Source organism: Idiotropiscis lumnitzeri, chromosome 17, assembly GCF_059441095.1.
Source record: "Idiotropiscis lumnitzeri isolate Australia: NSW breed Sydney's pygmy pipehorse chromosome 17, RoL_Ilum_1.0, whole genome shotgun sequence".
NCBI lineage: Eukaryota > Metazoa > Chordata > Actinopteri > Syngnathiformes > Syngnathidae > Idiotropiscis > Idiotropiscis lumnitzeri.
In genome coordinates, this window is record NC_142407.1 from 13327997 (window position 1) to 13347921 (window position 19925).

The 19925-nt window shown below is 42.2% G+C and overlaps 3 protein-coding genes across 3 annotated transcripts; 2 read left to right on the forward strand and 1 right to left on the reverse strand.

The window, feature by feature from the left end:
* Positions 1-1259: 1259 nt before the first annotated feature.
* pafah1b2 (platelet-activating factor acetylhydrolase 1b, catalytic subunit 2) lies at positions 1260-6440 on the reverse strand. The gene is made up of 6 exons (XM_088280368.1): positions 6273-6440; positions 5761-5848; positions 4651-4740; positions 4397-4513; positions 3328-3450; positions 1260-2734 (listed from the first exon to the last, which is right to left on the reverse strand). Exons 2-6 carry the CDS (start codon positions 5845-5847, stop codon positions 2456-2458), a joined length of 696 nt encoding a protein of 231 aa, XP_088136494.1. The 5' UTR covers position 5848; positions 6273-6440; the 3' UTR covers positions 1260-2455.
* Positions 6441-7038: 598 nt separating this feature from the next.
* mpzl2b (myelin protein zero-like 2b) lies at positions 7039-11974 on the forward strand. The gene is made up of 5 exons (XM_088280479.1): positions 7039-7400; positions 9110-9279; positions 9727-9937; positions 10061-10250; positions 11067-11974. Exons 1-5 carry the CDS (start codon positions 7337-7339, stop codon positions 11248-11250), a joined length of 819 nt encoding a protein of 272 aa, XP_088136605.1. The 5' UTR covers positions 7039-7336; the 3' UTR covers positions 11251-11974.
* Positions 11975-13088: 1114 nt separating this feature from the next.
* Positions 13089-18746, forward strand: scn4bb (sodium channel, voltage-gated, type IV, beta b). Its single transcript, XM_088279793.1, has 6 exons — positions 13089-13325; positions 13463-13658; positions 15298-15461; positions 15533-15746; positions 16437-16566; positions 16776-18746. The coding sequence occupies exons 2-6, from the start codon at positions 13574-13576 to the stop codon at positions 16873-16875; spliced, it is 693 nt and encodes a 230-aa protein (XP_088135919.1). The 5' UTR covers positions 13089-13325; positions 13463-13573; the 3' UTR covers positions 16876-18746.
* The last annotated feature ends 1179 nt before the right edge of the window (positions 18747-19925 follow it).

A 19925-nucleotide genomic window follows, 5' to 3' on the forward strand; every position in this document is an offset into this window, starting at 1 on the left:
CCAAATGTAGCACAAAGAGGATTTGGGGATTTAGGAGAAACGGCCTGCACACAGGATGACAAGAGCGGAAGGGGAAAAAGACATTTCAACACTTAAACATCGGCCGGGCGGATCGTTTCACTAACGGAGCCAAGCGTTTAAAATTTTTTTTTTTTTGGTATCTCATCAGATGCATTAAAAGCAACAAAAGTGCAACACGGCGCTTTCCTCACTCAAGTGGAATGTACTTCTGATGCCATCCAGGGGCATAACGATCGCCCTGAGGTTCAAGATAAAACATTTTGACCGGAAGTAAAAAGCTTGTCTGAGCCCATAATATTTTTTTTTGTTTTAAATTTCTCTTTGTTGATAGATGAGGACTTGGCATTTGCAACCAGTTTGCAAAAAAAAAAAGTTTAATATCTCCCTTGATGCACCAAGCTTCCCTTCTGCTTCTCCGTGTCAAAGGTCAGGCCTTCTAAATAAAAGCACACCATTGCAACAGCAATACACTACAATACAACTTGATTTATAGAGCCATTGCCATTTTCTTCATTCAATCCATATCAGACCCTGGACACACGATAAGGAGTAATTACAAAAACAAGCTTTTTAAAAAGCTGATGAGCAGCCCAGATGAAAAAAAAAGAACTTTGCGTCGACCAAACATTCATGACTAGTGCAGTCAGGTCATTTAAATTCAAATGTGGGAGAGTGGTTGGTGCATGGCAACGGTAATGCTAGCGATATGCAGATTTAAAAAAAAGGAAAAGAAAAAAAGCTTCAGCGTGAAGCAGTCTTTTCCCGCTTTTAATCAAACAGCGCCTCCTGCTGGTTAGCATCTCAAACTGCAGTAATAAGTCCTCAGACGGGTAAGGGTAATAAACAAGGGTTTTAAAAACGGAATTTTCCCTCAGAAAAATGGAACAAAAATATCAGATCGGCAAAACGCTATATTTTGCTCTATAGAGGCGGTCATCTTAATTCACTCAAGTACAGAACACATTTTTATTTTTGCACGCATTGCACTACTAATGAGAGTGTATCTTAAGAGATATCACTTAAAATTTTGAAAAAGGGTTCCATAAACAAAGGCCGGAGATGGATTTTAGTCCGTCAAGAAGCAAAAGGTGAAGACGATAAGGCCACTCAAAACGCAAATGAATTCCAATCATTTTTTTATTGATATTTTTTTTATTGGAATGCGTTACTTTAACTCCATAATGAGACAACAAGCCAAACAAGTTCACATAATTGATGAGAGCGACAGACTGCCGCAATCGAACCCGCCCTTCAGACATCCTTTTCCACATCTCTTATATACAACCGGCTCACTTTGAAACACGCGCATCACTCCAACTTGCAGGCACACTGTACACAACGGCTTCCGTAGGCACGCACACACACACACACACACACACACAGGGACAATCGCACACACGCAAAACACAGCACGCATCGGGCAGAGCTTAAGACAGCAGTAACTTTCGATCATTTCAAGCTCACTATGTGACCGAATGAGCGATAAAGAAGCTTTAGCATAAGCTCGTCGACAATTTTTTTTCCCCTTGGCAGCGTGATGATATTCAGTAGCTTCTGCAATTTTTTTTTATTCCTAAAAGTATTGTGTATTGAAGTACAGAAGTCAAAAGGGGGCGGGGTTGTGTGAGAGGACAGTGAGAAAATGAAACAACGGGCGATAAGATAAAATTACAAAAAAAAAAAAAACTACAGAATGAAAAGGTGCATAAGAAAGAAAATACTGTCTTAGCGTCACAAAGTGGGAAGTGGAGAGAGAGAGCGTAGTTGTCCATCCATGTCAGCATGCATGATGAGTGACTTGCTTTCAACGAGTCGTAAATTGCGTTGGAAACAAAATTCTTTGATCACATCGTGTAACTTGACGCTTGGTTGCGCAACGCTCAGCAAGGCGAGGTGAGTTTAGCAAAATAATCAAACTGGAGTCATCGATAGTCACTGAAATAGAGCTTGTGGACACTTTGGGGAACCAACCACTACACAAATTTGTGCTATTTTTCTGTGCTGTTTGGGATATACCGGAACTTTTTTTTTCTTTTTTGTGATACTGCCTTTTTGAAATAAAAAGCTATGACTGAAGGACATTAAGCACTTTGTATTTTTTTTTTCCTTTTGAGCAGATTTGTCCAAGTTACATCTCATGTTGCCAGAGTTGTCGTCAACATTTGACCATGACAAAATCATCGAGGAAGAAATGAGGCTGTACATATCAGTGAGTAATGGAGCTCAGAAAACAAGAGAAATACTTCATTTGATCTGAAGGCGCACTCGCACAAGGTCTCAGGCAGTAAGTCATTTCAAGAGTGTAGTGATGTCTCTCTCTCTCTCTCTCTACAGCGCCCAAGCTCCGCTCAACACCAAGACACGCCCATCTCGGGGTGCCATTCCTCCTCCGGACACCAGGGGCAGGATTTGGGCGCTGCTGCGACTCAGTGGCTCAAACCAGCGACGCCCTTCGCTCCTCCGGCGTCTCCTCGAGTATCTGAAGCAGCAGGTCGCTGAGGGGCTTGGCCATGACGCGGTAACCCGTCGACGTCAGGTGGAGGAAGTCGAACATCTCCTGCGGACTGATGGTGCCGTCCGAGTGGACGAACTCCCCGCTCACGTCCAGGAACTGCGCCTGGCCCAGGCGAGGCAGCCAGGATCGCAGAATGTCATTGACGGCGGCGTTCTTCTCCCTCAAGGGGTTTGGACGCTCCCCCCGTGGTAATAATCCCTGAGAACCGGTTTGGTTTGAAATCAATGCAAACGCAACAAAGCCATCGGAATCGTAAGCGCGGACTTGACTTGGCTTGTGTGCGCAAACGCCGACTTTGAGCCACAAAAAAACATTTCGCTCTATGTCACAAATAATGTTTGAAACATTATCGTGGTCATTCCTGTGTAGTTTGTCTCGGTGTTTCACGATTGCAATTGGTGTCTTGACTTCGCCAAGCTGCCAATAAAGTGAAGCACCGGCCTTAAAAGGGGTCGTTTGAGCCGACAGACACTGACAGGGAAAACTATAAAACCACACTTTGATGTTCCCGCTCAAAGCCATTGTGATATTTTACCTCAAGGTGATGAAAATCATTCGATCGGGTAAAAAAAATAAAATAACACATACGGTTGCTCAATCTTTATTCGTTTATCTGTGCCGGCGATGTATAGTGACAAGCAGAACAATTAAATGCATATCCACTTGTCAGAATTTATACAAGTAGCGAGGCACGCTTCGAGAGAGATAGTCATGGATTAACACCATTCAAAGGTATGTTGCTTGACTCCGTAAAGGAAGACAGAAACCGTAGCAAACAAAAGTCAACTTACCAGCACAACGACTTTTGCTTTTGGTAGACGGGAGGTGAGCAGCTTCGCGATGGAAAGAATTCCTCCAGCAACTTGTTCTGCCGTATGTTCGTGATTGTTGGTTCCCACCCACACCACCACAATCTGAACAAAAACCAAAAACAGATGTTGGCCTCATTTTCACAACGACAGTGTTGTGCGCTTCTTTTCAACTAACTTCATCAAGTGAATGTTGCGGCTGCCATTGTTGACATAACACAAATGACATTCCTGTTCATCTTAAGAAAGCTTTTCGACTTCTCGTTGTGGGGTGACACGCCTGGACAGAGGCAACATAAGTCATTGCCAATGATGACGTTTATAAAAAAAAAAAAGATTTCAACACTCAACTTTAATAAACATTGCAACTACTGTATCTCATTGTCACGTTATGCTAAAATGGAATCAACCACAAACGTCAAATGTAAAATCAGAACACAGAAAACTCTACTTCTTGATGCTCTTTTGATGTCAAACCACACAAGTCACAGAAGATTCAGAGAAAAGTTCTTTGTTGACAAAAAGCTTTTTGACACTGGAGGAGAAAAGCCAACGCAAGTAGAATCAACCAAAATAAAAAGCTAAGAGGGTCAAATGCACTTAAAGCAGTGCTTCTCAATTATTTTCTGTTACCCCCCTCGCCTTAGTGAGAAGAAAACAATTCACACCCCCACCACCCCCACTCTCTGCCGCAACAAAAGAATTGCATTTTCGCTGCAATTAATGGCCAACGAGAGCGCCACTGCCAACTACTGGAGTGGAGGTGCAATTACACTTTATTGTCGGACGGCGGAAAAAAATTATTTATATATTTATATTAGATTTCTTCAGTTAAATTTGAGAGCGAGTCCAAACTGTAAAGTTTTTTGGGGCCTTCAACATGACAGCTGTAAGGTGCCACTTCTCCATTTTTTCCGATACAGCCCAAGATGGCAAAGTCAAGGGGGGCTAAGCGTGTGTGAGCGTCAGGAACACACTGTGCATGCGAAGAAGGACACAAGCACAAAGTGTTCACAGGTGCGCACAACAGCGAAACAAGAGTTACACCAACCTTGGGACGGATGTTTTCCAACTCTCCGTTCTGCAGCCGCCACAACACGTTACAGGTGGTGTCGCCTCCGATGCCAAAGTTGAGGGCGTGAAGTGGGGAGAAGAACTCCCGCCAGATCTGCACGAGCAAATCAGACACGTTTTTTTTTTTTTTTTTTTGTAATAGCAGCGCCACGCAATCCATCAATCCATTTTCTATTCATGTTTAGTAATTCATTCACATCAAAGTACATAAATGCAAATTTGCCATCTCACCTCATACTGCTGCATGAGTTGTACCATAGAGTCCCCGACAAAAAGCACATCTGGCTCCCCATCTTTGCACTCTTGCACGAATCGAGTGTGCTGCAAAATAAACACTACCTTGTCAGTAGAGTTTGGGATGTCAATCCCTCTACGTGCATTTTAATTCAAATAAAATCATAAAATTCTGCGACCAATTTATTTCTAAGCGTAGCAAATATGCTCCAAGTTGAGTTCAGAGTTTAAACTATAAAACTAGGAAACAATTGTGGAGGGGCATTAGTTGCTGGTGATATTTGAAGCTATTTGCAACACACTTCTGCCCATTTTGTCCACAAACAGTGAAGGACTGTTGAATTTTGTGTCCAAATCGGGACAACATCCTGCTCCGCAAGTGTGAAACGTCTGGAGTCCCATCTGATAGGAGAGCTTGAACTGTAGCAGACTGTCTCAGTCCTATTAGCATCAATGGATTAACCTTGCAGAGACCTACCATGTGGCACTACTAAACAAGTTGGATAAAGTAGTGCTCTGAGTACATTGGATCCAAAATAGGAACCCACAGAATCGGCCTCTAATTTATCATAACCATGTCCAGAATTATATATGAAAATTGTCATGGCTTGCATCGGTTTGCCAACTTTTATTGATCCAAAGAGGACTCAAGAGAAACACTAAAGATTCACATCATCAAACAAAAATATGATTGATTATATAATACAGTACATGATTCTGAACTAATGATGAGCTTTTCTCAGTTTACACACAAATTGACAGTGCGCAATCTGGGATTGGTTGAACACAAAGCCGATAGTGTGAGTCTATATATATATAAACATATTCAAAGGAAGTCATGATTTATTCGGCTGCATGAATGACAGCGCGTGGATACACAAGTTAATCGTACAATGTGACTTTTAGAAGAAGTGAATTTAATTGTTCCACCTACCACAATATACCGTAGGCATAAATAGATGAGCAAAAATCAAAAAGTTGGAGCAAATTAAACGTTTTAAGGGCAAGATTATGATTTTCGTGGCACACACGATTATTAGTTCACGTTAATCAATCACTGACTTAAATAAAGACTTAAGGGAAGCTATAACGATAGCACCACTATACCTGTGACATCCACCGCCCATCTCCTTGCACATCCTCAACTGGCTGAGCCACTGCAGCAGGGTTGAAAGCATCACCGTCGCCACTCATCCTGCAGAATGGACAAGAACGTTTACTAACTACCATCTCAAACGATTAAAAAACAAAACGAAAAAAAAAAAAATTCAAAGTATAAAGCTGCACAGGATGGACGCCATTGCTTTGAGGAGAAAAGCATCAGAAGCAGCTAGCACAGACACGAGCCGCGCAGCAGCAGATTAACGTTTTAGGAGCAGACAGTGTGGCCTAATATGCACCCAGACAACTTTCCCTTTCTAGGCGACTGCTTATAAAATTCCAGAATCAACTCTAGTATTAAAGAGGTCCGCGATGACATCCTCGGAGGTTGATTTGTCGTTAGCTTGTCAGCTAGCTAAACGTCGGAGACTAATACTAATGCAAGCTGCATTTGACACTAGCGTGCCCCCGCGTTTGAAACCAAATGCTAAATAATTGCATTGTAGAAAATGGTCTACCTGGCGTCACTTCTCGAGCCGAGGCTGGCGTGAGCTGCGTTGTAGACCTGACAGCTGGCTAGCAGTTGGACGCGGAGGATGCTCGCTATGGTAGCATCAAAAGAGCTCCAAGCTAGGCGAGACAACAAAAGGCGTGTCGTGAAGGCATCTACCAGAGATCCTATTGAGAAGAGAGTGACTCGTTGCGACGATTTGGTTCAAAATCGAGGGGTGGTTAGTTCTTGAAAGTGGCCATTCATGAACCCGTTTATTTTAAATGATGGCTATTTTCTACATTATATGTAAACAACGTAACCTATATCATATTTCTCGAGGTCGTATCATTAAAGCTGTAGTTATCTTGCAAAGCGAAATTCAAACACTGTACCAGTGTACCATATTTGCTGTCCATCTTTAAAATGTCATTTCAGAACGAAACATCCTGCTCAAGTTACCACTGGGCCTTGCAAACCAACACTGCTGGAGTGTGGAGAAAAGAAGAAAAATGCCTGGAAAGATGTCTCCGTTTAGATCGTCTTCAAGTATCAAAGAACGCTATTAGAACTCTTTGATTTAAAATACACTTCATATTTGGTGATTTCAATACCAATTAAAAGCTTCACCAAAATGGTAAAAGAAAAAAAAACATTTATTTATTTATTTATTTATTTATTTATTGGGATTGCGTCCCTTGTCATAATCTCCCTTTTTGCCACCAGGTGGAGGCAAAGCTAGTCACTATTAAATTTGAGTCATAGGAACTAACCCGCACAAACCTGCAAACTTGGATTAAAAGAAGAAAAAAAAAACACTCTTTAATATGTGAGTTGAAAGCAAAGTTGCATGGAGACCATTTGAGGAGGCAGAGCAACAGGTTATGCAAGAAGTGGCCAAACACCGCCCATCAGGTGTGTTCTTGCTCGGAGAGGTGACTCAAGATTTTCACGGTGGGAGTGGTGTGAAGCGGAGTTCGCGCATAGTTTGTCGGGGGCTTTTTTTTTGGTTTGTTTTGCCACCACTGGGAACATACATGCCTGCCCACTTTCTATTTCCACGAAGGGACGGTCCGAGTTGAGACTGCATCGATGTTTGTTAGTCTCATGTGTCCGACATGGCATCTGCTTTTCTTGGGAGGCTTCGTCCTGTCAGGTGAGAGCGAGACAAACTGAAACTTCCGTGACAGATTTTGTTTCTCCTGTAAAAGTCACCTTATATTTTCGCTTGTAGAATGAGGCTTTTTCAACGAATGTGTTTTTGTTGCTTAGAACCTTGAACCTTAGAACGCATACACTGCGTGGTGATGACTTGCTGGTCATGTCGAGCTGTGGATTTCAGACATTTTTGCATTTCAACAAATGTCTCGCAATCATATGTTGAATTAATTTAATTTAATAGATCGATTTAATACACTGAGCAAATTGTCTAGAATACGAATCTGAATGCCGTCATTATATTCAGTGTTCAGCGAGATTGGAGAGCTTCCCCTCTCCGGTGCAAATATAAATGATAAAAATTTATAAATATAAATAAAGAAATAAAAACAAAAAATGAGTGTTGAAAACGCTTACAGGGTGATACATTATGTTGCAGTTCTTCAAAGCAAAGGTGGTTGAGAGCAGAGTTCAGCATGGAGCATGCTCTGGGAAAGAAACTGTTTTTTCTTAGTTTCCATCATCCAGATCGTATCCTGATGTTCTTTAAACAATTTACTTGAGCCTTGAAAAGTGGCTGTTAATCCATGAGTCGTTTTTTTGGATTGACACTACGACTGGCGAGACATTTTCAACAGCCTACTCAGATTCTGGATCAGGATCAGCCTTGACTTGTATTTAGCGTTACTAATTAAATTCAAATTTTTTGTCTTTCTCTTGAAGATGGGTGCACACATCTGATAATCTGTCAGAATTTGATGACCCTCTTCCAATCAAAATCAGCAAAGGCCCAATTATTGGATGCCTGAATGATTAACCGCAGTGACAATCCCGTGGTGTGGGTTGTAATGAGGGATTTAACCCCAACCTTTTTTCTTTTTTTGGTCTTCAAGGAAAACAGCAGGCTGATTGTTAAACCTGTTCAATATTTAAGATCGCAAATCCATGTCATGTCTGTGATAAGAGTTCGGCAGAGCCCCGTTGCTCCTCTTGGTGACCAAACACGTATTGGCATCAGATTTGTTGTTGTGGCACAGACACACACACACACACACACACACACACACATGCGTTGTTTGAGAAAGCTAATTGGGAAACTCCTTGAGTGATTTATTGAAAGTGTCTCATTCTTTACAATTGAAGTGAATTGATTGTGGCTCTTATTGTCATTAATGGAAGCCGTTTATTTTCCTTTTAAGTGAACTAGCAAAAAAAAAAAGAGAAAGAAAGAAAGAAAAATCATCCCAAAAATGTCTCCTATCATTAAAAATTCACAAGTTAGGGTACTCGTATCTCAAGGCTCTACTGTAGTTTTTAAAATATTAATTCATCTTGTGTTGTCACATGTAAAGCTTCCCGTGTAGATTTCACTTTAGCTCTCAGGTGTACTTGCTAAAGGCAATATACGACCCCCCCACCCCCCTACCCACCCCCCCCCGCCACCCCACCCTACAAAAATACCCACGTCCTTACACTTATCATGTTTCTCGCTATTGTTTGGCATTCCTCCTTCTCAAAAAAAAACCACAAAAGATTTTTACAGAAAGTACCTGCAAGATTTACATTCATTTGTTTTTTGGTGGATATTGCTGGAAATGATTGGATTTTTCCTTGCTTCAGAAGATCATCGGCTTGACTACATGTGACCTTCAGACTCTGTAACAATCATTAACAGTTTAGGAATGAGCTCTCTCTCTCTTTATTTAGGAGTGGCTCACGTGTCAGGAATTGAGATCTACGCTCCGTCCGAGCTGGAGGCGGTGAACGGGACCACGGTTAAACTCAAGTGCACCTTCCGTTCCAGTCACCCTGTCTCGACTCAGTCTGTTATCGTGTCTTGGAACTTCCGTCCGCTCAATTCTAAAAGAGAAGAGTCGGTAGGTACAAACATAATCCTGTTAAACACAAAGAGAATGGTGACTTTCGAAGTATGGTCGTGAACAAGCCAACACATGCCAAATCATTTGAATCGGCCCGCTATTCAGTCAACAATTGCAGTGCAGTTACTGTTGACACTTGTGTCAGTTTCATATTGCATAAGGCGAAACCTGACAGAAAGTCCCAGCCCGGTGGAAGAAAATAATACATGACCACTGAGGTACGGACATCTCCGATTGTTTAAAAACCCTGACTGGATGCTTACTCCAAAAACATGTCAGAGGAAATGGTGTCTCATCCTTCCTACTAAAAATATATATAATTAGGGAAGAGGGAGGGAGGGAGGGAGGGAGAGAGAGAGAGAGAGAGAGAGAGAGAGACAGAGAGAGAGAGAGAGATTATTTTTTATTTTTAAACCCCATTTTTTCTTTGTGCGGGTTTGTCAGGTGTTTTACTACCAGGAGGTGCCGTATCCTCCTCAAAGTGGGCGCTTTAAAGACCACGCGGTGTGGTCGGGAGATGTCACCAAAAGTGACGCCTCCATTACCCTGCGTGAGGTGCCCCCAACGTTTAACGGCACGTACATCTGCAACGTGCGAAATCGCCCAGATGTGCACGGCGATAACAGAGAGACCACCCTCAGCGTGGTCAACAAAGGTAAGTGTTCCACTTCAAGGACATCTCAGAGGGTCCGCAAAACGAAGCCCAAATATTATTCCGAACCATCTCAGCATATCTCTGCCATCACCGTTTTTTTTTTTGTTTTTTTTTTACTTTCAGCTTCCCTCTCCGAGCTCAGCATCCTGGTCATCGCAGTCGTCAGCAGCTGTGTGTTTATTTTGATTCTCCTTTGTACCTGCTTGGCCATCAAGTTCTATAAGAGGAAACGGCGGGGCGAAGACATGGAGATGCACGCACAGGAGCCCAAACGCAAGGAGGCGGAGCTTAAACGCAAGGACCCGACCGTGTGGTGAGGGGCCGCCGGCCGCTCCTCTCCTGCTCTCCCTCTCGGGACTTGTGTGGCTATTTTGGGAAAGAGACTAATAACAGCTTGCGAGTGTTTTCTTCCATGTTTGCTCCTCCAATGTGAAACTTGTGACTTTTATTTCAATGTATCTCGACAGTGTTAGCTCTTACGTGTCTGCGATTTGTGCAATTTCCAAAAACTTGCCATTTGTCAATGTTGTTGTTTTGGAGATGCTGTCCATGTCGGAGATGTGAATATGGAGCAATCTTTCTATTCTTCAAGTTATTCATCTCAGTTCACAGCAGCAGTTTTGATCAACTGTTTTGTTTTTCTTTTTTTTTTTTTTTTTCCCCCATGAAACACAAAGTAGTCTACTCCAAATTCTGTTTGTGCCTTTTTCTCCAGCCTTATAATTCAAAACTGTTGCTGAGAATTTGAGTCTTTTTTGCTCTTTTTAAGGGTTGAAATCATGATATGAGCAGATTATTTTCTGGCTTGTCAATTTTTTCCTCTTAATAGGCAGCTGCGAGTCAGCACATTTGCCTTTTGTACTTTGTGAAGAAACATCAAAGGCCAACTGTGTTTTGCCACGAATGCTTATGTGGCTTAAATACTTTTTTTTTTTGCGCCCTCCTGCCTCTCCCCTTTGCTGTAGGCTGGCTGGGTCAAGCTGAGCATTCTGGGTATTGCTGTCCAATCCACTTTGGGCTTTGGGAAGGTTGATCACATTTTCCTCTTAGCAGCCCAGCTCACATTGTGTGTGTGTGTGTGCGTGTGTGTGTGTGTGTGTGCACTTGCGTGAACGCTGGGCCGCATCAGTAAACCCGAGGAAGCGGTTCATCTGTCTCTTGTGAAGAAGACACTTGAAGTTGATAGCTCAGATGATGAAGAGTCTGAGCCGAGCAGCGGAGACGATGACGAGGATGACGGCATTGAAGAAGAAGAAGACGATGATGACGACGATGATGATGACGACGATGACGACGGTGACGATGACGATTAAGTCAGGCACTTGTGAAATGGTAATTGCGACGAGCGGGAAGAATTTGATCCGTTTGTTATCAGGACGACACCAAATTTCCACAAGCACTTCCCTTTCAGCAGAAGGACCATTAATTATTGGTGGAGAACCAAATTTGCTGACATGAGAATGTATTTTTCCCTTTATACAGTTACAGTCCAGTTGCATTAGGGCCAAGTGAAGGAGTGACCAACCGGGGGGCAGAAATAAAGATGGCGTCGTCCTTGCGTGTGAGATGGTCGTTGTTGGGTTCAGTGTAGCATCTGTGCTCTACTGCGTGCAAGTTGCGTATTTGTGTTGTGATTTGTTGGCTTGGCGCTCGTGCGCCTTCTCGCTTTTTGTTCAAGGTGATGGTCGCTGTGCTCCAGCTTTGGTTGGCTGCATTTTCTCCATGCCGCTGCTGATGGCGCAAAGTGATGTGGCGTGATTTTCGTTTTGTTCGAACAAAAGCAGAGGCGCTGTTTGCGGTCACAAAGATTGACATACGATCAAGCACCATTTGTCACTTTCGTCGTGCTTTCAAATGCAAATGAACAGCATCAACTGGCCCTCGGATGATTCCCCTCCGTAAGATGACAAAATTGTTTGTTTACTTCTGTACAATGGTAACTTTGCACTTATGATTTTGTATTTTGATTGTACATTTTTTTTTGTCTAATAGTCTAGAATGTTATTTGTAACCGGAATAAACTGTTTGGAAGCATGACGTGGAATGTTTTTTGTTCTGACCGTTAAAAACGAAATGACTACAGTATGATCTTGTTGAATGTATTTTGTTATATTTGAAACCTCGTGAGGAGAAGCGGAACACATAATGGTTGGATGGCTTCCTATTCCTGCATCTTACTGAGGAGTTGTGAGCATTTCCGTTTGTCTGTATTATACTGCCCCCTGGTGGCCAACCAAGGGACAGCAACCAGAAGGCGAAGCGAATTTTGTGTGAGTTAATCATAATCAGAGGCCGTGCAAGCAGTGCGCCAGGCTCACTCCCTTTACAGCACACACATTTTTGTGACCTTTGACCCCTACCTGTCAATCAAATCTGTTCATGTACGAACATATGTGCTCAGGTTTCTGTAGAGTGAGCTGAGGCACAGGTTGAATAGCACTGCTGTAGACTTTCCCTGAAATGACTCCCAAATTGGGACGGCACCACGGACTGGTGAGTTGTGGCCGTTCAAGAATTGTGACTCCCGCATCCTAACTGTTAACATCATGAACAGGATTCTGGATGTGGCCTCTCACTAACGGTTAAAATGACAACATTAGTCATCTGGCAATGATTAATAAAGTCGATCATCAGCTAAGCCATTCATGGAATGAAGAGTGAATCAATCTTTGTCACTGACAACTCAACGCATGTTTATTCTAAAGAAGCAGGTCCCGTTGTGAAAAATGATTGCACCACTCATGGCACAGCGAAGCACTTGGAGTCATGTGACATAACTGAGAGTTTGATCTTTTCAACATCGGATAGGATGCGCGTGCATCTTCGATACACAAAAAGCATGCGGCATGCTTGGGATCGCGTCCGCTAGAGACATGCGGCATGAGGGAAATAATGCGTGCTTATGAATGCTTGCCATGTGGTGTGGATCGACCCTGGAGCTGCATTACACAAGCCCGATCTGCACTGCAGAACTTTTCCCTGCTCATCACACACTCTCTGACAAAAGTGCCTGCATACACACCCCGAGTCAGCAGAGGGGCTGGGGTGGGGGGGCCGAGGACGGGGCGATGAGGGAGGGAAGCTGGCACGCAGCCAGTGTAGAGGACAGGCAAAAGTTGTTCGATAGCCTGAGGGGTGAGTAGGAGGCGGAGTCAGCTGCTTTGGGGGCCTCCACTGGCGGCGTTTCCTTCTGTCCGGCTGCCTCTACCTCACTAATTGTCTCTCTAGCCGGCTGCTCCTGCAATGTGGCAGCCGCCGCAGTGAGAGTGCGGACCGGCCGATTCTCCTTGAATGAACCCTGACGGTGCACCACGGTGAGAGTCGGCCGCTGAGCCGCCGCCGCCGCCGCGCTCCGGGCCTCCGAGGGAACGCTGCCCGGCAGAACCAGGTAGGCGCTCTTGAACTCACCAGTCAGTCGTCGTCGTGCTTTTTGCAGGCTTTACACTTTGAGGATAACTTTTACGTGTACATTTGAACATTCAGTTACTTTTTTTCGTAGTTGACATTATCTTGTGTTTTCTTCAGAAGCTTCCAGGCTCCACCCTGGAAAGCGCTGAGGCTGAGCAGGGCTAAAGGAAATTTTCAAAGGTCGGGCTTGGATCTTGAAGTGGTCTGGGGCGTAGATCCTGCATACGCATGGAGGTCCGTCGAAATCGGGCGGATGGCCCGAGGCTGGGCCTTCCACACATGACCTTTAACCTGATCGTCACAGTACTTCTTGGTAATGTTTTTTTTTTTTTTTCAAAATTGCCTTTTGTCATCTTAAGTGACTATCATGTTAACATACTTTGCATGACAGTGAGGTCACTTGAAAATTATTTGAATTTGAAGTGAACTGCTAAATTTAAGTGAATGAATCCCGTTTTGAGGGACGGATGTGGCCATGACAGATTTCAGCTTTTGGAGAGCATCAAAAATCATGTGGCATTAATGCACATGATGCTTTTATTTCTTTTCAATTTGCTTTGCATTATTCATTACACTTGTTTATATATATATATATATATATATATATATATATATATATATTTATTTTTTTACCTTTGTAGTCAATTGTCGGCACAAAGTGACAGCAACTCTTGACAGCAAATGATGACATTGCGCTAATGCATTGCGTGTGGTCGATGTAATCGTCAGCATGCTGGCGTATGAATGCAAGAGAGGTGCGAGTAGCGCTACGCTCGTACTGTTACTATTTTTGCAAACTCACCATGCGCCATAGCAGAAGAGGCATTGCGATAGCGAGGGTGCGATGTGACGGAATCAATAAGAGTCGCTCACATGTGACCTCCTTCACTCTCCCTATTTGCTGCAATGATGCTTGACCTCATTTTGACCTTGGTGTTGCGACGAGCACATTGTGACTTGCACGCCGCAAACGGCGTCAAAAGTTTATTCGCAGAGGCGTGCACAACTATTCGGGTTTTGGCATGCTTTGTTTTCTCTGCGTCATTGCACCTGAGCCTTTAGTTGTGCACAAAGCTTTGTCAGCATGTAGTTTACACAATACACACTAGATGGAAGCATGAATCGCAAGAGGAAGAGGAAGGGACTGGATGCCTGCACAGCAGTCACAGACGCATGTATAATGTATTCTGGTGATAGATCAATAATCGGCCGGGCCGATATTTGGCATTTTGCCGATAATCGGCATCAACCTTTTTAATCACTTTCAAGGCCAATATATTAAAAGCTGGTTTATTTTGGCTCGCTGAAACACATTTCTCTCTCTCGCTCTCTGCTGTGCTGGTGGCCTTGCCTGCAGAAGCAGATTGTCCCGCCCACAGCACCATCTGATTGGTTCCTTATGCAGTGGGTAGCAGCCAATCCGCAGTAAGCTGCCTGATTGCTTTTTCACCTCGAGTCACACGCAGTACGGGAGGGAACAAGGCAACAGACGTTGCCGAAATTTGAATGAATGTCAGTTGACTTCAACTAACAACTAAAAGAAAACTATTTACCGGAGTAAACTTGTTTTTCATTGACCTATTAGACATGCAGCATGGACTAATTTGTCTACTTTTCAAGATCTAAAAAAGCTTTAACATGTAAATCACTAAAGTTGTTTAATCAACATGTGCTTGACTAAGTCAAGTTTTGGAGTGTCTATTTTTCCAAATTTTGACAGCATTTTACCCCTTTTTGCAACAAATGAATATCGGCTACCATGGCTACTAATAATCAGTATCGTATCGGCCCTAAAAAAATAGCATATCGGTCTATCACTAGTATATACTTGTATTTTTGTTTGACTTAAATTGAGACGTCCTAATCAATGCAATTTTTATCTGCTCTTTGTGACATTTTGGTTTGGTCTTGTGAGATTTCATATCATAAAATTTTACTGCGTTGCTCTTCAGTTGTGAAGTCCACTCAGGCCTTGGAGATGTCTGTCGGCAAGGTTCCGTTTCTGGAAGCCGTCAATGGCAGTACAGTCATGTTGCCCTGCACGTACTCCAGCTGCATCGGCATTGAAAACCTTTATTTCAGATGGCAGTTCAATGACAACGGAACCATGCAAACGGTAAGCCCTTCAACATCATTTTTGCTCGTGTCCGTTCCGGGATGGTTGACGGCGTTCCTCTTTGCCATCAGGTGTGTGACGCGGTGATCCCCTCAGAGGGGGTGGTGCCGAAGGTGAAGATTTATAAAGAGCGCTTTGAATTTGTGGGGAAGAACAACAACATTTCCATCTTGTTGTGGAACATCACCTTTGAGGACGGAGGCCAGTACACTTGCTTCGGACGAAACCCCAAAGAAAAGGAAAAGAACCACAGCGCCATCTTCAAACTCATTGTAGTCGACGAGTGTGAGTGTGTCACTCTTTTCTGGTCATGAAGGGAGTGCTTTACTCATCCTGCACAGCTGTTGACTTATTAATGAGGGGACATTGCACTACACACACACGCGCGTTGTGTACATGTCGTTGTTTTGTGTTTTTTTTTTCCACATAGTAAACCAAATCACATTTAAATGAGTGGTTTCCAACATTTTTCACTCCATTCATTCAAATCATTCATTCACTGGTGTGTGCTCCCACTTTTGACAATCAAGGACTTGGAAAAAAAAATATTTTAACACAAAAAATTTTTTGGACTGCCCTGTTATCGTCAGTGGCCCAATTTCCTGACTTGGGAATTTCTGTCAGAGGATGATATAATATAATATAATATAATGTAATGTAATGTAATATAATATAATATAATATAATATAATATAATATAATATAATATAATATAATATAATATAATATAATATAATATAATATAATATAATATAATATAATATAATATAATATAATATAATATAATATAATATAATATAATATAATATAATATAATATAATATAATGTAATGTAATGTAATGTAATGTAATGATATAATATAATGGGAGCTTTTTCCTTCTTTGATCTTTCTGTATGAGGATGCATGATGCCTTGTCACCAACGTAATTCTCCAGATTGATGTGCTGTGCTCTATTTTATTTTATTTTTTGCAGTGAGGGTGGTGGACAACACGCTGACGATTATGATAGCTTCTGCTGTGGGCGGAGCTATTGCGCTGCTCATGGGCTTCATGCTGCTGAAGAACTTTACTCTCTTTGTTCTTTCCAAGCTGAAGGAGAAAAAGTGAGTTGCTGCCAGACACTTTGACATTTCTCACAAAAGCTGACAATTTTATGTTGCTTCCATATGAATCTGAACGTGAACGTTGTGCCGGACACCTCAAAGAGGTCCGATCCTGATGTTTGAGATGTTGTTGATGTCTGTTCTTCTTCTTCATCCCCCTTACTCCAACAAAAACCCCACCTCCTTCCCCTCCTCGTACCCCCGAGCAGTAAGGAGTGCCTTGTAACTTCATCAGGGATCGACAACACAGAAAATGGCCTTTCAGGATCGAAAGTGGATTCAAAGCCCAAACCTACAAAACAGAAATGAGGAAGTGCATGCATTTTCAACTTCATGAGTGCTTTTATGTAACGGCCTTCATTGCGGAAATGTACGATACAAGCATTATATGTTTGGAAAAACAAAAAAATCGGCCTGCCTTGCTTTGATTTTCAAATGTACACGCACTGCACAGGATGCAAGATTTTAGACGCTTTTGTCAAACGTGCACAGTTTTACACTTAAGATTCAACCAAAGATACCTAAGTTCAATATTTAAACCTCCTATATTGTCAAATTTAATTCATACTCAGCGTTTTTCCATCAACACAAAAACGCTCTCTTAAAAAAATACATCTTTGCAATTCACTAGAGCAGAGGTGGGCAAACTTTTTGATTGGTGGGCCACAATGGGTTCTAAAATTTGACAGAGGGGCACGTGGATGGAGTGTTTTGATAACCTCACTTCATTGCAGAAAAAAATACATGTATAAAGAGAAAATATGTGCTTTCAATTTAAATGAAAATGAACAAACGCCTTACAACAAAATATGTCTTAGAGTGCACCTCCTAGTGGTGACACATCAGAACTACAGGGAAAATAAAACATGAACAAGGTTTATATATTTCATTTTTTTCAAGTTCAGCGGTCCTGATTAAAACGCCGTGGTTTGCCCATATCTGCACTAATGAAATGGAAAAAAAATTGAAAGTTGCTACAGCTGGGTGAAATCTTCCTCCCGTAATGGTTTGCGTGATCACACATAACACAATTGCTTTGGAAATTGCACATGTGACATCCAAAAAAAAATGACAGGGCTTTTTACTCTGTGTGACATAAAACTGGTGCCTGTTGTTCCGTCTTAGTTCCTTCGAAAGTGTGGACTTGCGACATGCAAATATTACAACGAAAGGGATAATATCAGAAGCTTCTCAAGTGAACTAGACAATCCTCCCAACGCCTATGAATGTCCAACCAGTGTTGCTGCTTTTATGAAAAATAACCAATGCAATTCATACATGCGACATGAGTCACGCTTAAAAAGAAAAAAAAAAACAACCAAAAAAAAAAAACAACAGTTTATGTGAGGTTATATATTCTCTTGCAGTGAAAGCTTTAGCCCTGGGAGGTCAAGTAATAAAAGCTAATATACTACAAGTAGAAAATTTGCATATGCATTGTCTGTGTCCAGTCCTGCTTAACCTATCCTATACCAACTCGATCGATCCATGCAGATGTTAGTTTTACATATTTTCATAGTTCAGCACAAAAAATAAATAAATGCAGTGCTGTGAATTTCGATTAACCTCCAAGACCATGTGACAAGGTCTCATATTGCACGCTGGAGAGTTTAGTGGCAGTGTTCTACAGATTGATGAATGTATACTTATTATGTTTTCTATTTACAAAATTGCACTTTAAAAAGATGACCTCTGGAGTTTGGGCTAAATGCGGGAGGAGAACAACTTGAATGTTGAATGTGAGAATGTCCACACGTGTTACATCTAGAAACCCGAGTTGATCATTTTGGAAGATACATTTGGGTGAAGAATTATGTTGTATTGTATGTGAACTCGGTATTGTGATTGGATCGCATTGAATTCATTTCAAAGTGTGTTGTGTGTATTTTGATGGTGAGGACAGTGCAATGGTCGCCATTTCTATGCAAATTACAAAACAAGTGCACGCAACACGCATCATCTGAGTCACTGTGATTATATTGCAAGCAATACAATTTAATACAATTTGGATCAGGATGTTGGACTGCTGGGCGAATATCCAGAAAGGACCATCTTGTGGGTTTGGACCCACCATACTTGATCATATTATGCAGTCTGCAGACTTACAAAGTCATTCTCCATCGCTGCACGCAAAAACTCTGCTAAGAGGCTCGCCCTCAGATGACGTCTCTGCCTTTAGAAGTTCTTCCTGTATATCAGCTCTTAACCTGTTTATTACTGAAAAACAAAATAAAAGTTTGGAGCAAAGCATGCCTCGTCTTGCTTGTGGAGTCAGGATAGGAGCAATCTACACCAAATGATCCCATTTTTTACACCACTCATCTCCTCAAAAATACTAAGCAGAATGAGCAATGGTAAAATCCAACAACATACCGTAGAAGGCCTAAATGTCAAAATCAAAAACAATGTGGAGAGCTTTATTCCCAAAAAGATTGTGTGTCAGTGCAAGCCAATTATGCGATTTGATTATCAAAAGATGAAGTAAATTTTTGGAAACGAAAATAGAGCGCTTGGATAATGATTCATATGCATTGCACGTAAGATGAATCAAAATGATGCCTATTATTATTGGTTGCAACCAACTTGGCCTCGACTCTACGACCTTATTCTTAAAAATTGTCGAAATCAAAAAAATAAAAAACGTCCGACATGACGCCGTGCGGGGAAGATGCTCAGAAGTTTGTGTAAAAAATATTGTTTGGAGAGGAAGAGACATTAGACAGCAGCATACGTTCAAGCGTGCCTGGATTTCCTTATTGTGACATCACGTAACCCGCACCGCCCACCTGCTATTGGGGCATACCATTACAAGAGGGGGGTCAATACCATAATCCTTATAACAATAATTATCTGGCTCGTGGTATAACCGTTTGACTTCCGCTGCGTTCTCTCGTCCTTGGTTTGCGCCCCCCTCTTATAATGGTATGCCCCAGTAGCAGGTGGGAAGTAGGGTTACGTGATCTCACAATAAGGAAATACTGGAGGAAATGCTTGACGACACTACACTTCACGTCTCTTTATACACGTACAGTTGGTAGTGGCGCTAAAGACGCGTTCGGAGGCAATTTTGGCGTGAGTAAGTTCGTCACACGCACGAGGGCCGATTCTTGGGTCGAACTGAAATCAGCCTGCGGCCTTTGTTAATTGAACCCTTTTTAAAAGTTGTCACTCAAAAAAATGCGTGTCCGGTCACGTCACGGCCGGACCGTTCTACCCTCGGGACGGACTCCCCATCTCTGCTTGGTCAGAAAAGCAAATAGACTTTAATTAGCACAGTGTGGAAAATACAAAAACTTGCTGGACTTTTTTTTTTTTAATGAAGGCTATAGGTAATGGAACTTATTGACATAGCTTGTAAA